This window comes from Eupeodes corollae, chromosome 2 (assembly GCF_945859685.1).
Source record: "Eupeodes corollae chromosome 2, idEupCoro1.1, whole genome shotgun sequence".
NCBI lineage: Eukaryota > Metazoa > Arthropoda > Insecta > Diptera > Syrphidae > Eupeodes > Eupeodes corollae.
In genome coordinates this window covers 126,115,686-126,131,438 of record NC_079148.1, presented here as the reverse complement: position 1 = coordinate 126,131,438, position 15,753 = coordinate 126,115,686, and the positions used below count along the sequence as shown (strand labels likewise).

Genomic DNA, 15,753 nt, shown 5'->3' with positions numbered 1-15,753 from the left:
GCATTAAATGAAGTTGTGCAGAAAATAAATAAATCATAGAGTAATAAAGTTTAGCTTTCAGTTGAATGAAAACAAAAAAATTGATTTACAGTACTGTCATTTTGATAGAAGTAGGCTTGAGTTAATAGTTAGGGAGATTTTTTATGACGAACTTGATTGGAAGGTAATTCTTTGGCAGCTGACAAATCAAATACTTGAAACTTGCCTAACTTTCAAGTCCCTTATGTCATCTGAGCTTGCCATTATCTGTCAAATTAAATATTGAGTTTTGTGTTTTTTTCTAAGAGGTTTTAAGTACATATGAATGAATATTCTACTCTGGTCATGACCCAGAAAACGCTCGAGAAGCTGGAGTTGGGTTACTCCTTACAAAAACGGCAACCAGAAGCCTTATATCGTGGGAGCCCCTTGGGGAAAGACTTATCAAAGCTAGGTTTCAGAGTAGAGTACGACCCGTCACCATTATACAGTGTTACGCACCGACTGATCTTGCATATGATGAAGAGAAAGAATGAACTAGGATCCACCTACAACAACACTCCCCGCGGAGACATAATTTAGGTTATGGGAGACCTCAATGCTAAGGTTGGCAGTAACAACAACGGGCTAAGGCATGTGAATGATGCTCACGGAGTCGGCATTTGCAATGATAATGGTGAAAGGTTCATTGACTTCTGCAACGCCAATATCCTCGGATTGGTGAGACTATGTTTGAGCACAACCTTTGTCATAAAATTAGCTGGGTGTCGACGGACAGGCAAGCGTCTGCCAACCAAATTGACCACTTCGCGATTAGTCGACGATTTAGAAGCAGTCTCTTCTATGTACGAAACAGAAAAGGCGCCGACATGGGACTTTCCCGTGACCACCACTTAATGATAGCTACCCTAAGATTAAGTACACCTACAGTTTGAAGATCCAACGGAACAACACGAGCCCCCAAATTTAACATCGGCAGACTAAAGGATCCTACCACCCGTCAACAATATAGGGACCACCTGTCACATGAAATGAGAACAATCAGCAGCACAGTACATGACGACATCGAACACCATTGGAATGCTGTGAAAAATGTTTTCATTTCAGGTGCTGACAGAAAAGTCGGTCGGAAAAAAGGAAGCAACAACACTTGAACGCAAACAGTTAAGAGCTCGAATAACTGCTGCACAAGAGGAAGAAAGAAACGAGCTGGAGTTTTTGTATCGCATGAAAAAGAGAAAGGTTCACCGCAGTGTCCGCCGCGACAAGCGTAACTACATCAACGCATTGGCGCAAGAAGCAGAAGATGTTGCAAACAGGTGCGACAGTAGGACCGTTTACAGAATAACCAAAGAGCTGACCGGTACACACAGCTCAAAGCAACACCTGGTGAAAGAAGTAGACGGTACTTTGATAAGTTCGGTGGATGAGCAAGTCAGAAGGGGGAAAAAACACTTTTGCTCGGCTTTAAACCGAGTGTTTGCAAACAACGTGCAGCGGATACCTTCTGAAGCGCCTGAAAAAACTAATAACAGAATCCGCACCGCACCTCCCAGTAAAGATGAGATCGTTGCCGCAATTAAAGCAGTTAAGAACAACAAGGCGGTAGGACTTGATGGAATTCCCGCAGAGCTTTTACAAGCAGCGCCAACGTCATCAAGCGAACTGCTTCATCCGCTCATAAAAGAAGCCTGGGCCATCGAAAGCTTCCCCCATGAGTGGAAGAAGGGAATTATCTCCCAAAAAAGGAAATCTTATAAAGTGCGAGAACTGGAGATGAATTTGCGTTCTGCCAACCGTTACCAAAATAGTAGCAACAATTATACTGGAACGCATCAGAGAACACCTTGTGGCCACACTCGATGGGGCAAGATTCCGCCATGGATCCTCCTGTATTAACACTCTGCGGATCATTACCGAACAGTGCGTTGAATATCGATCACCGCTACACCTGCTGTTCATCGACTTCGAGCAGGCCTTTGATAGCGTTAACTGGGAGTATATCTGGTAAACTTTGCGGAGGAGAAGCATCAGAGAAAAACTAATTGTAACGGAGAGATCCAATGGACTTTGACATCCTATTTAAAGCATTTGGATTACGTGGACGATGTTTGCTTACTCTCTCATAGGATCATGGATCTCCATCAAATGACAACAAGTGTGGAGAGAGAAGCAGAAGTTGTAGGGCTTAAAATTAATTCCGGAAAAACAAAAACGATAAGCCTCGGAACCCGACCATCCTCACAAATAAATATTTTCTCGCAACCGAACCGGTGGAAAAAGTGGAGAGCTATCAATACCTTGGAAGCATCGTTTCCATCGAATGCGGAACCGAACAAGACGTCATCTGCCACATCTCCAAAGCAAAAGCGGCTTTCGGTACAATAAATAATAAATAAGGTGGCACAACAGTCCATGAAGAACCAGGGCCTAGCGACTTACAACTCTCAACCATTCCTGTGTGCGATTAATGTTGTCAGAGATGGAAGGGACCTACAGTTTATATGCCGAATCCGAACGCCTAATTTGAGAAAGCACTTTTCGTGACAAGAATTACTCTTAGAGGATTTGTCAATTTCTCGCAAGAGGCAGTACCCGTGAAAAAAGTTAGGTGGCACAGGCAGGGATTGGACCCAAGACCTCTGGTATGACAGTCCAACGCACTAACCATCACGCTAAGGGTGTCAAAAATTTGGAGAAATAACTCTATCAGCTTAAGAACAAAGCTACGACTGTTTCGCAAAAATGTCGAATCGGTGCTTCTTTATGGGGGAAGCACTTGGAAGGTAACTTCAGCCATAACAAATAAGCTGCAAACCTTCGTAAATAGATGTCTTCGTAACATCCTAAGGATTTTCTGGCCAAACCGTATTTCAAATGACAGGTCAGGAACCTATAGACTTTATAATTCGAAGGCGTAAGTGGCAATAGATTGGACATACGCTTCGAAAAGGTAACGACTGCATTGCAGCCCATGCAATGCAGTGGAATCTGCTCACACAAGAAGGAAGAAGAGCTGGACGACCAAGAAGCACTTGGCGCAGGACAGTCGAGGTGGAATCAGCATCACTAGGCAAGAGTTGGAGGGAGCTGAAACACAGCTCCGCAAACCGTTCACGTTGGCGCGTAGGCGTTCTAGAGGCCCTATGCCCCTTAAGGGGTCACCAACAGATTTAACAGGTCTGATGACCTTAGTAAGTAAGCTTGTGTTTCTCGCATATTAAAGGTATATAACATCCTTGCTTTGTTCGCTCATTATAAAAATTAGCCTAACCAAATTCTTGAGTCTTGAATAAAATTACACTTTTGAACGAAATGATAGATGATAAAAGAGATGAAACCCGAATTAGGGGGAAGTGGCATTACATCTTTGAGGGTTAAAAAAGTCAATTTTACGAACAAGGAAGAAAACTAGTAGAAAAAGAAAAACACCCATTTTCAATTGCGTTCCCTGTCACCAAATAATTGTATGTATTTTTCTTTTTATTGAAATTCACAAAAATAGAAAATTGTAAATTTACACTTTTTCAAGCCTAAACTCAAATATCAAAAATTATACCTTCAAAGTCTTAAACATCATTATACCTTCAAAGTCTTAAACATCAGCTACCACTGACCTCTTACTATTTCTAGCTTACTCTAATCCTTTTATTTCTTCAAGGAAATTCAAATTGATAATGCGGTCAACGCAAACTCGAGTTAAAGAAGGCTTCAGAACTCGAATATCCCAGGAAGAATCGCCGGGAAAGTTCCATTCCTTTGGGCTAGCAATATAAGGTCCAGAAAATGATTTACCTTAAACCATGCTAATTGGAACGAACCAGAGGGAGTACAAAAATGGCAAAATATCTTGTGGAGTGATGAAACAAAAGTAAATTTGTTTTTATCGGATTCTGGGCTCAATTTAAGGCGACCAAAAGGTAGGGACTACCATCCCCGCTATACCCCGAAAACTATTGAACACGCACGAGGGAATATAATGGTGTTGGGCTGTTTTTCATGGTACGGTGTAGGTCCTATATTCCATTTCAATAACATCTTAACAAAATATTTTGGAAGATGTTACCGTCTTAGGCGCCAGTTTGTAGCTATCATTGATTTTCATCATTGAAAACAAAGATTGGAATTTTTTTGGCAGGTCGTTTATAGCTTTCATTAAAAATTACTGAAAGAAATCTTTCATTGGAATTCTGTGAAATTGGAACAAAAATCAGTGGAACGATTCGTTTCATTATTGAATGTAAAAGTATCAGCTGTTCAGGAAAATGAATTACCGTCCGGAAAATAGAAAAATACATTTTTAGAGATCGATCTGTATATAGTATTCATTTCTAATTAAAGGGAAACACCGTCAAATATCGATTCAAACATTTTTCTGGATCGATTTCAATGATAGGAATAAGGAAAACTTGCTCCCTTCAATGGTTCTTTCACCAAGACAACATTTCTAAACATACCGCAGGTCTTGTGAAAGATTGGTTTGAGAGAAACAATGGCAAGAAACAGGACAAACATGGCCAAGTCAATCAGCTGATCTCAATCATATTGAGAACTTGTGGAATTAGCTTAAGCGTTAGTTAGGGGGTCAATATTTCACTAATGGAACCCAATTGTGGGAAGCGGTTCAAAGAGAATGGTATTCTATACCCCAGCAAACATGACGAAACTTTAAAAAGTTTTGGATAAGAATGGAGAATATTCAGGTTATTAAAGTAAGTAAAACAAAAATTGTGATAAGATACAGAAATTATTGTTAAAAATGCTAATATTACTAATTTAGGAAGACGCACCTATTTTTTTGTCCAAGTGAAAAAACCTCCATCTGTAGTTTTGGGGCTATATTATCTATAATTGTAATGTTTTTCAAAGCCTTAAATTGGTTTTTATTTAATTAATATAAGAGTTTTAAAAATATCTACGTAAAATTGATACTTAACATAAAAAAGGAATACAAAATTAACTATCACACCTATTTTTTTGACCAGCTTTGTATATGTCCATATTTAGCTTTTCATATAAAATTCGATAAATCAAAGACGCACATTTAACCATAGGTTGAAGATTTACCTATATGTACATGTCTATACCTAAAAGAGAGCTATAAGGATGTTATGTTCATCAATTCCTCATTTTCTATAAAACTACATCAGGGAGCAGCATAAAACTTTACGCATTAAAGATTCAAATCACATTATTCTATGCTTAAGTAGGTAGGTATGTAAGTACATCAATCTCTATGCACATGCAAGACCATGAAGCACCTGCATTTACTTGCAAGGATACACAACACCAACAACGTTCAATGTGTAGTATACCTTTTTGTAACCAATGATCCCTCATGCTCCACCTAACTCACTACTTTACACTGTATATTTAAAATTCTTAAACAGGATAAAATTGAATAATTAGATTGCAAATGAAGTAACCTTGATGCATGCATCTTTGTTTAGATATCAGAGCTCATTTTATCTTGAGTTTTGACCGACTTTTCTCACAATATTACATTAGTTAGTTAATGAAACATTGTCGAAGCTATATTTTACACCAAGAGGTGGTTTATTTGAAATTGTAGCCAAATGGTTAATAACTTAAAAATAATTATTAACCACTTTTATGTAAAGGAAACCAAAATAGAAAGGACACAAATCAAGAATAAGCTATACCTAAGCCTTTTATCTCTTTGGTGATCGAACTTGCCTAGAAACTTATGAGACTTACACAAATTTGATTCCCACCTAACATCCTCATCCTCATCCACACACTTCTTACTTAATAACTATTTGCACTTCAAAAATATTTTTTAATAGGTAAATAGTTTTATAAAAATTACTAATACAAAAAAAGAAACCTTCTTCAAAACATCTAAAGAATAATAAAAAACCTCAATAGGTACAAAAAAAAAACAAAACCTATGGAAGATCAAACAATACTCTTTTTCGTGTTCTATTTTTAGTTCTATTGGTACTCACATTAAAGGCTAAAACGAACTTTACCTAACCCTTTTACCTTTTTACGTTGTAAACTATATGTAAACACAATAGGGACGAGGTTGATGTTGATGTTGATGTTTTTTTTTTCTTTAAAATCTAGTCTCTCTTCATAACCTTCTTATTACTCACCACCACCATCTGTTACAGCTTCCGAGCTTGCACCGGGAACAAAAATCTTCTCACAACAAAAATCATATGAATGATAACCTTCCATGACGTAGCTGTTGCCATTTATATCCTGAATTCCGACCCCACGTTGTTGGAGCTGTGGAGAAGAAGGATAATACTGTTGCTGTATCTGTTGTGGCTGCTGCTGTTGTTGTTGTTGCTGCTGCTGCTGCTGTAAATGAGCTTGCTGTTGTTGAGTCGCAGCATTCAATCCCTCACCAAAAAGGGAATATTCATATGTTACTGGAACTTGCAAGGATATCTAGCAACAAAATTAAAACAACAACAATACAAATGCTTGTTTGATCTTTTTTTATGCATCAAATAGCAAAAATGAGAAGGGAAGATTCTTACATTTTTCAAAATAAAGCCTCGAGACGCACAAATAGTACACAATTGCTTGCATTCAGCCTCTGAGTTGCATATAACTGCAGCAGCGGCAGTGGTGGCACTTGCCACTTGCTGTCCCTGAGCTGATTGCAACGCAAAAGTGCACGCAGTAAGTGGTAATGGCAACGGCAGCGGCAGCTGGACCGGCAGGGGTGTTGCCGAGGTTGATGATGATGTTGAAGGATGCGTTGGATTCATTGCACTAGCTCTTGAAATTTCTTGCACACAAATTTTTTAATTAAGGGACCATCAAAACAAAAACAAACTGCGCATTTATAATACAGCAGGTGGATGTCAAAGACACTGCAGGTCCTTCAAAACTCACTCTCACTCATATTTCACTGTTTTGTATTTCCTGCCACCATATGGTAGTTAGGTTTCTTCTTGTTCCTTTTCGAATTGACCAAAGTGTTGCCTTTCTTTGTGGCCAGGCCAATATATCGATTGATTTGGAAAAATATGACAAACTTTATATTGTCTATAATTGTACTCTAAAGGGGATGATGTTAAAAACGCACTACAAAACTATTAAACTATAACAAAAACAAAAAACAAACGATTCAGGGGAAGTCCGGGTCGTGAATTGGTGGGTGGGTGGTATAGTTGCAGCTTACTACTGCTCGCAAATGTATTCAAACATTGTGTAACGTTGTGTAGTTCATGTTTTGTTTTCTTTATTTTGCAAATGAATCACATTAATTAATTATTTCAACTCAGAAATTATTGTTTCTACGAGGGGGATACTTAAAACAACGATAATTCCAAACAGCTGTTCCGATTATATACTATATAAATAAGATATTAATCACATCCGCAAATGCGGTTGGGTTCAGGAGAGATTTATCAACAACATTTAAAACTATTTTGTTTTGTATTATTTTTTTTTTTATTTTGATTATGAAAATGCACACGAGCGTTTTTATTTTTTCAAAATAGAAAAAAAATAAGTTACTAGCGGGAGACAATTCGAATCGAAAGCGTGACGCGAATGCAACAAGCTGACTGTTGCTGTTTGATGTTGTTGACGTTATTTGGCTGGCTGATGATAATAATGTAGAATAAAAGTTCTGACAAAAATTGCACATGGATATGCGCATATCCGTTTGAAGAAGAAGAATTTTATTAGAAGACCAAGAATGCTTTTGCTCAAAACAATCCACCACCCCTGCCCCCAAAATCATTCAGTTAAAAGCTTTTGAAAAACAAAAGTATGAATATATCATTCTTACTACGTATTTATGTAAATAGGAATGATAAGAAAGTTTAGACTCTTAGAAAAAGCTCATTGTATTCATATGCTAATCGAAGGTTATGCATAAGTCCATAGATAAGATTAACTTTTGCACAGGAGAGTGTTTCAGATAAGGCTTTAATGTGTGTCTAGTCCTTTTAAAGATACGAGTAGTGTATAACTTGCATCAACCGAATTTCCTTAAAGGAAGAATAAGTTATGGATTTGAAGCCTTCTACTATGGATTCGAATGGTTTCATAGATTATTGATATAACTCGGCTGGTAGGAGTATCCATACCTATATCCATAGTGAACATCATAAGAATACTCTTAACACACATAAATATTAAAACCTTAAATAAAAGACTGATTATTACTTTGGTCTATCGAAAAATACATTCATAATTTTCTGATTGATCTTTTTCAAATATACAAACATATAATCTTTAAACATTTCACCTTTTTAAATTGAGCGGGTTCAGCCAACATAAGGGACTTGAAAGTTAGGCAAGTTTCTAGAATCTTATTAGTCAGCTGGAAAGCTAGTTAAGAAAAATGGACAGGTTCAGACAACATAAGGGACTTCATTTGCAGTCTAAAGGCTCAACTACAATATACTTAACCGAGCTTAAGCCAGCTTAAGGAAACGAACCAATACGCAGCCTTATATGTCACTAATCATAATAGACGTTCTGCTCAGTTTCGTTAAATTTGGCTAACTTTCGCGCAATTACGCAAGATGCATTTAAATGGCTCGAGTTTAAGCAAATGTCAAATTTGAAACGCATTTTAACCCAACGCAGAGGTATACATGTCGTTGTCTCCTATTAATAATTTGACATGACATTCTTGTGTAGCTAAAAAAAATGTTTCATTGTCCAGTTTATTAATTTTTTAAAACGTGACAACAAAGAAGCCATTGGTCTTTTTATCGCTATTTATAGGACGAACACTACAAGATCTCCTTTTACGCTTCTTTTTATCATTTAATTCTTTAATTTTAATTAAAAATTTAAGTTAAGCAGAATGCATCATTTTCAATTTTTAAGACTTTTGAAGCTTATTTTCATGGTTCATTTTTCAAATCTTTTTCACAGAAAAAAACAATAATTTACTAAAAAAAAATAAAAAACAAAATTTATATCAATAAATTTAAATTCGAAGTGACATTTGCGTTTGACATTTGCTTAAGTTACTTGAATCCATTATGGTTACTTTTTGTTTTGACTATAACTAGTGATAACTTTTCGTTCGGTTTTGACATTAGCTTACTTTTGGTTAAGCCTGTTATCGTTGGGTTTTAAAGCCTTCTTTGAACGTAAATTTTCACCAAGGCAACTAGTTAGTTTTGCAAGTGTCATGAACTTCAAATTCAGAACTTTACTTCGCAAACCTCTACTTTAAATTCATAGTACAAAAAGTGCCAACAAAATTATTGTCTACAAAACACTCCTTAGGCAAGCAACAAGTCCACCACGGTTTTTATTTTGTATTGTAATGAAATATTAGTTATTTCTTTTTCAAATAGACAAGGAACCCTTTTACAGAAAGCATTTAATGAAGTTCAACTTTCAGTTGAATGAAAAAACATGATCAACTGTCATTTTGAAAGAAGTAGACTTGACTTAATAGTTAGCGAGTTTTTTCTTGGCTAACTTTCCAGTCAGCTTTCCAATTAAATTACCTTAATTGGAATGTAATTCTTTGGCAGCTGGCCAATCAGATACTAGAAACTTGCTAACTTTCAAGTCCCTTATGTCGTCTGAACCTGCCCAATCTCCCTAACTATCAAGTTCAGTCTATTTCTGTCAACATGACAGTTGATCATATTTTTTTTTTATTCAACTGAAAGCTGAACTTTATTTATCTATGATTTTTTATTTTCTGCACAACTTTATTTAATGCTTTCTGTAAGAGGGTTCCTTGTGAATTTGGAAAAGAAGTAATTAATATTTCTTCACAATACAAAATACAAATCGTGATGGACTTGTAACAAGCCTTGAAGAATGTTTTCTGTGGCAATAATTTTGTTAGCAGTGATTTTTTACTATGACCTTAAAGTAGAGGTTTTTTTTACACTTCAGAATTTTCAGAAAGTAGTTAGCTTACAGCAAGCGTCAAACTACGATCAGAAGCTCATCATAAGTGCATGTGAAAATTATACAATTATAGCCTAACACACTCACAAAACACAAAACATAAGCCCTTATTACGAGAAGCGAATCGAACGTTTGACTTAAAGCGAACGTTTGAGGAATCCAATATCGAGTAAAATTAAGATGGTTGAATTTCGACATTCGAATGGGTTAACACCTCTTTTTACAAGAAAGTTGGGTTTGGAATTGAATATTTGAAATGGTATGTATAAAATGAGTGATTTCAAAAACGTTCGCTTTCAGTCGAACGTTCGATTCGCTTCTCGTAACAAGAGCAATAATAATTATTAACATTCAACATGAATTATTACAGTACAAAAAATAAAATAAAGACGTTTACGATAGTTGCCTTGGTAAAAATTTACTTTCAAAAAGTGAACTTGACTGCAAATGAAGTCCCTTATTTTGTCTGAACTTTCTCATTGTAGAAAACCGAATAGTGTTTCGACGCCAAATTCCAATTTGATAAAATTACAACATTGCAATTAAAATAAAAATAAAAAATAAAAAAAAAAACAAATTTAAATTTGAAAATACTTGCTTTTATTTATATTTTTCTTGTTTTTTTATTTTCTGAATTATTATGTCCAAAAATATAAACCTTACTTCTTTCTATAATCTATGTATACAAAAAAATAATTATAAGACGGTACACGTTTCCATGACAAAGAATTCTTAAAAAAAACCGACGAACATAATTAATATTTCTTCAAAAAAAAAATCCACAATTAATTAAGAAAACTTACTTCAAATTACAATACAATAGTTTAGCATAGGCGTATTTAGGGATTATTAATTTGTTTTTAATTATTTTATAATAAATCTTATAATCATGTTAATTTTAAATGTATTTATCATAGTTTTTATTATAAGAAACAAATTAATATAGTTTTTTTTTTCTTTTTAATTTTAATTGATAAAAATAAATATATATATGATTATAATTATTAATCCTATTAATGTAATAGAAAAAGTGTTTTTGATTTTAAGTTTTTTGTTTTTATAATTGTTTCTCGATTTAAGTCTCTAGGATAAGGACAATATTATAAATTGATACTTCTTTTCTTTTCTGTGTTAACTATGTTAAGGCAGCTGTTTATAGTTTTATAGGATAACAATTAAATTTGTGTGTATTTATTACCAGGACGATTGTTTGGACGACAAAAAATATATTTATTGTTTATTAATAAATTCATAAGCTGCTACATAGATTTTTTGTTTGTATCTATTTTTCGGGTGGATTCTTTTATTTTTATTTGATTTGGGGTTGCATATTGCATAAATTACCTGCAGAGAACCCTTTCAAGTCTTTGTATTTTGTGTAAAAAATGTATTCATTCCTCAGGCACATTTATACTGGTACTATTGTTTTTCATTTACTGGATTGCAGTCAACTTTCCTCCGAGCATTGGAGGTTTGTGTTTGACTCATGCTTTTCATCCCGACTGGCAGGTAGTTTTTCATTTTTATTTCTTCCTTTTCTATCAACAATTATTGCTGCTGAGATTTTCATTATTCATGCTTTTGTAATCTAAGCTGAAAACCTCCCGTTGCATACTTTGTCTCCCTATAACATAAATTCACTCTATTTCGCTGGCAAGACGATGATATCTATAGTAATGATACATTTATCCATCTTTTTAGCCGTGTTAAGCATTCAAATTTTTAAATTAACAAAAATTATTCAATTCAAATGATAAAGATTCTTCTATCTTTTTCCCTTTGATGATTTCCAAAGGAGTCTGATTTATATTTTTTTCTTCTGTTCTAGCGTTGAACGCTTTTTTTCTTCTGCACATATCCCTTCTAGCGGTTTGATATAAAAGTTTCTTTTCATCATGCGGCGAAACAAGACTTTAAAAGTCAAAAAGTTCTAACTCTAAAAAAAAAGTTTCTCTTCAAGTTTGATTTTCTTTTTTTCTCATCATAATTGTTGTCTTCCTAAACTATTATTTCTACACTCTTCCTAAACACAAAAAAAAAATTCTAACCTACCTACTACAACACGATAACCGTTTTTGAGACCGGCGAACTCGGCATGCTTACACGCTTAGAGTACACTTAAAAATGTAAAAGAGTCTACGGCGAAGACGGCGCGAGTATGGTTGACCTTTTTTATAAAAAGGCCATCACTTATTAAGAAAACACATCTCGCTGTGTATCTTTTATGCCTTCAACTATTTTACATTCTATAATGTGGTTTAGGATCTTGCTCAAAATTATTTCGAATAAAATGAGAGACCCGCCCCCTTAATAGTATTCTTAAACGAGAAAAACGCGGTTTTGAAAACTCTACACTCGCATCGCATATGGAGTGATGATATGATTTGTTTTCACACTGGGAACGCTCAAATCGGTGGCGGTCCACGTATGTAGCGCAGTTGTGGTGTAAAACTCATCGAAAGATTATTGAGATTATCACAACAGTTGGGTTGCATCATACAAGCGGCACAAATCAGAGTGAACAAAGCCACCTGCATGGGGAAGGCGATCTTGGCAATACGTTTCACCCAACCAGGCTTTCCGGTTTTGTTCTCGTCATCAGATGAGTCGAAATCAAGAGACTCTTCATTGTAAGGATCATCGGGATCACCAGCATCGGGTGAGGTTGCTAGAGCAACATTGTAAGCCGCTGCATCGGATTCACCAAGATTCGCTGCTGCGATGGCTGCTGATTTCTTGTTGCGTTTATTGCGGCGTTTCGATGACGGCGATGACTCTGGAGAGTTCTTCTTGCTTGGTGGACGATCATCTCCTCCTGATCCGTTTTGTACTGATTTCTTAGTATGTGAAGCAGCAGTACGAACTATTAGATCCCTACATGTATTTTGCAGACTCTTAAGATCGAATTCAGCTGATTCCATGCGAGCTGCGATTGATTTCATTGCCTCACTACCAGGAGCCAGAGCAGATTCCAATTGTTTGGCTAAGCGACGGAGTACACCCAGACGGCGTTCACGTTCAGAGAGACCACCATCAGATGTTGCTCCATCTGAGATTCCGCTGTCGGACAGGGAACCATTTGATGCAGTGAATTGGGCGATATGGAGGATTCGGCTGGGATCTAGATGCTCTTGAACAGCAGTGAGCTGAAAAAATAATACAAATTTGTTTATAAAAATTTTCCAAAGAATTTTGTTTGATATTTCTTACCTGTTCCTGACTGACTTCAACTTTCTCTGACAAAAGTTTGGCCACCAGTTTGACATTTTGTGCAAGTTCCACTGGTGTGGTCTTGCCCTTGTCTAATGCACCTTCGAGTCCCTTTAGCGTTCCACGATCCTTTCCAAGGACCTGCTGGAATTCATATAGCCCCGATTCTAATTGCCTCCAGGCAATCAATGAAGTGGTCAACACTTCCAATTGGTTGTTAATTCTAAAATTAAACCGAAACCACAAATTAATACATTGAACTTTTATTTTCGTTCGTGTATGTTGTCTTACCTTGAATTAGCCTCATCCCAAGCACTATACATCTCACTAACTTCGTTCTTCAAATGTTTATGGAATTCGGACTCTGACTGAATGATGGTGGTGATTTGTGAGTGTTTGTCCTGATCGAATGCAATTGTGCCAACGGACTTCTTGTTGCTATTATCGACAGTGACGTTCTCGTTATTGCTGCCACTGCTGGTCTCCGGGACTTGTTGTGTTTGCGATGATTGCAAAGTAGCTTCTGTTGCTGATTTAATGGCTTCTTCGTGTTCAGCCAATTCTGCGGCTAATTTTCTTTCTTGTCTTGTTAGCCAACTGTGAACTGATGCATTTAAGCGTAGCATATTCGTGCGGTATGTTTGCAATTGTGACTTTTCATTCTATTAAAATAAAAAAAAATAAATTAAAATAAAAATAAGATTTATAATGAAGTGAATTTTATTAGAGAGCAATTCGTTTTAGATGCGACTTCAACGAGTAGTTTACCTTTAACGCTTCAATAGACAACTGAATCGATGGTTCGGTATCCAAGTCGCATGCCAATTTGCCACCCAAACGATTAAGTGAACTTTTCAAAATGATCATCTCCTCTTGCATTTTACGTGCAGCAGCAGCATTTTCACTCCATGCTAGCAGCTCCTCCCATGATGAAAGTAGATCTATTGTTATAATAAAAAAGAAAAAAAAGTTATTTTTTAGATTTATTAATGTTTTTTGTTTTTGCAAGAGAGATCTCTACTAATATAAATCTAATTGCAATCATAAAGTTGAATGGAAGTTGAATAATTTTTATGGTTTTAAGGTGCGGGGAAAACGATCAGTTGAGGTGAATGCTATGATTGAGATTCAAATCGATTTTGATTTGATTTGATTTTCAATGATGAAAATGAAAGGTGTAATAATTATTGTACAGATCTTGTGAGACTAAAAAACTGATTATAAAAATAAGTGCATAAATGAAATAGTAAAAGTTTAAAATAAAAATGGGAAGGAAGTTTTGTGTACTTAAACGAATTAGTAGCACTTCCCTTAACATGCTTAAAGTTTTGAATAAAAAAATGGGAGGAAAAGAGTTGTTAAACGCATTGTGAATTCTGGATGTTTGGTTTAAAAAAAAAAATGTCTATACTTGACTCTACGTCTGAAATTCAGCTCAAGGGTAAACTGATGGGCTTTTATGTGAGTGAATTGTTTGAGGTCGGTGCAATTGGCTAATTTATCAAAACATTGTTTTTAAAAATATCGGTAAGTCTACGAAGGACATGGAACATTCCAGCGGAAGCGATGTGAAAATTCTACCGCCTATCAAAGACTTAAAATTGTTTTCGGGACATCTGTCGGGTTTTGGACGAATGAAGGCTTTGTAAATCACAGCCTGATGAAAAGTGGTGAAAAATTTCTTCCAACGTCCATGCAGTCCTAGAAATTTTAAGCACCTAGATGCAATTTTGGAAATATCGAATATGTGAATATTCCATGAAATGTGATACCGAGTGCTTAGTTTCCTCGATCCAAATGCTCGTTTTATTCCACTTTAATGACAGCAAACAACATTGAGTTTTTGAAATATTATTGTTTTCTAATTCCTATTGAAGTTTCTCATCCGAAGGACAAGAGTGTCACCAGCAAAGCATTACAGGGTTAGAAGTCGCCGAAAATAGATTGTTTATGGATACAAGGAAGAGAGTAGGAGAAAAAACACAGCCCTGAGGAACCCCATAATTTATATTACGAATTTCAGAATTTAAACCATCCGAACATACCGAATGCTTAGTTTACTGGATCCATATGTCTGTTTTGTTGGGCTTTAATGACAGCAAACAGTATTGAGTTTTTGAAACATTGTATTCTTCTAATTCCTATTGAACTAGGCAATCCTGTCGAGATCGGAATTCAATGAACTATCATAAGCTGCTGTTGAAGTTCTTCATCCCAAGGACAAGAGTGTCATCAGCGAAACAGTACATGGTAAGAAGTTGCAGATATTAGATTGTTTATGTATACAAGAAAAAGAGTAGGAGAAAAAACACAGCCCTGAGGTACGCCATCGTTTATTTTATGAATTTCAGAATTAAAACCATCCAATACAAAACAAAATAAGAAAACTTATTAGATTGGGTTGATGAGCTGGCGACTAATGAAGTTATCGCCACTTAGATCAAAGTAGATCCATTGTGCTATCCTGAAGTATTGAACTTCCTTAGGTTAGGTTAGGTTAAAGTGGCTGTCTGTGATGGAGTAGGACACACATAGGCTAGTTTAATGGCCCATTGTGAAATCACATGAATCTTGAGGCTTTCTTTTAAGCTCAATGAAACCAGTTTGAGTCCCTTACGAAACGTGAGAGGCTGATTATGTTAATATGATTTAGACCGTTATAGAAGAATTCTCCTAGGTAATTTC

At 35.8% G+C, this 15,753-nt stretch overlaps 2 protein-coding genes across 5 annotated transcripts in view; both read right to left on the bottom strand.

The window, feature by feature from the left end:
* LOC129947732 (la-related protein Larp4B) overlaps positions 1–7,504 on the bottom strand; it is a 55,296-nt gene extending 47,792 nt beyond the window's left edge. Inside the window, exons 1-2 of one of the 2 annotated variants that reach the window (XM_056058395.1) lie at positions 6,492–7,504; positions 6,099–6,399 (exon numbers count right to left, since the gene is read on the bottom strand). In XM_056058395.1, coding sequence (XP_055914370.1) covers positions 6,099–6,399; positions 6,492–6,725 — 535 coding nt within the window. In that variant the 5' untranslated portion in view covers positions 6,726–7,504. The remainder of the gene's footprint in view (positions 1–6,098; positions 6,400–6,491) is intronic. The other variant, XM_056058396.1, reaches the window with a different exon arrangement.
* A 2,931-nt stretch (positions 7,505–10,435) lies between these two features.
* Positions 10,436–15,753, bottom strand: part of LOC129944487 (klarsicht protein) — a 466,409-nt gene continuing 461,091 nt past the window's right edge. For all 3 annotated transcript variants that reach the window (XM_056053943.1, XM_056053944.1, XM_056053945.1), the window contains 4 exons: positions 13,837–14,009; positions 13,360–13,730; positions 13,069–13,291; positions 10,436–13,004 (listed from right to left, as the gene is read on the bottom strand). In XM_056053943.1, the coding sequence (XP_055909918.1) occupies positions 12,264–13,004; positions 13,069–13,291; positions 13,360–13,730; positions 13,837–14,009 (1,508 nt within the window). In that variant the 3' untranslated portion in view covers positions 10,436–12,263. The remainder of the gene's footprint in view (positions 13,005–13,068; positions 13,292–13,359; positions 13,731–13,836; positions 14,010–15,753) is intronic.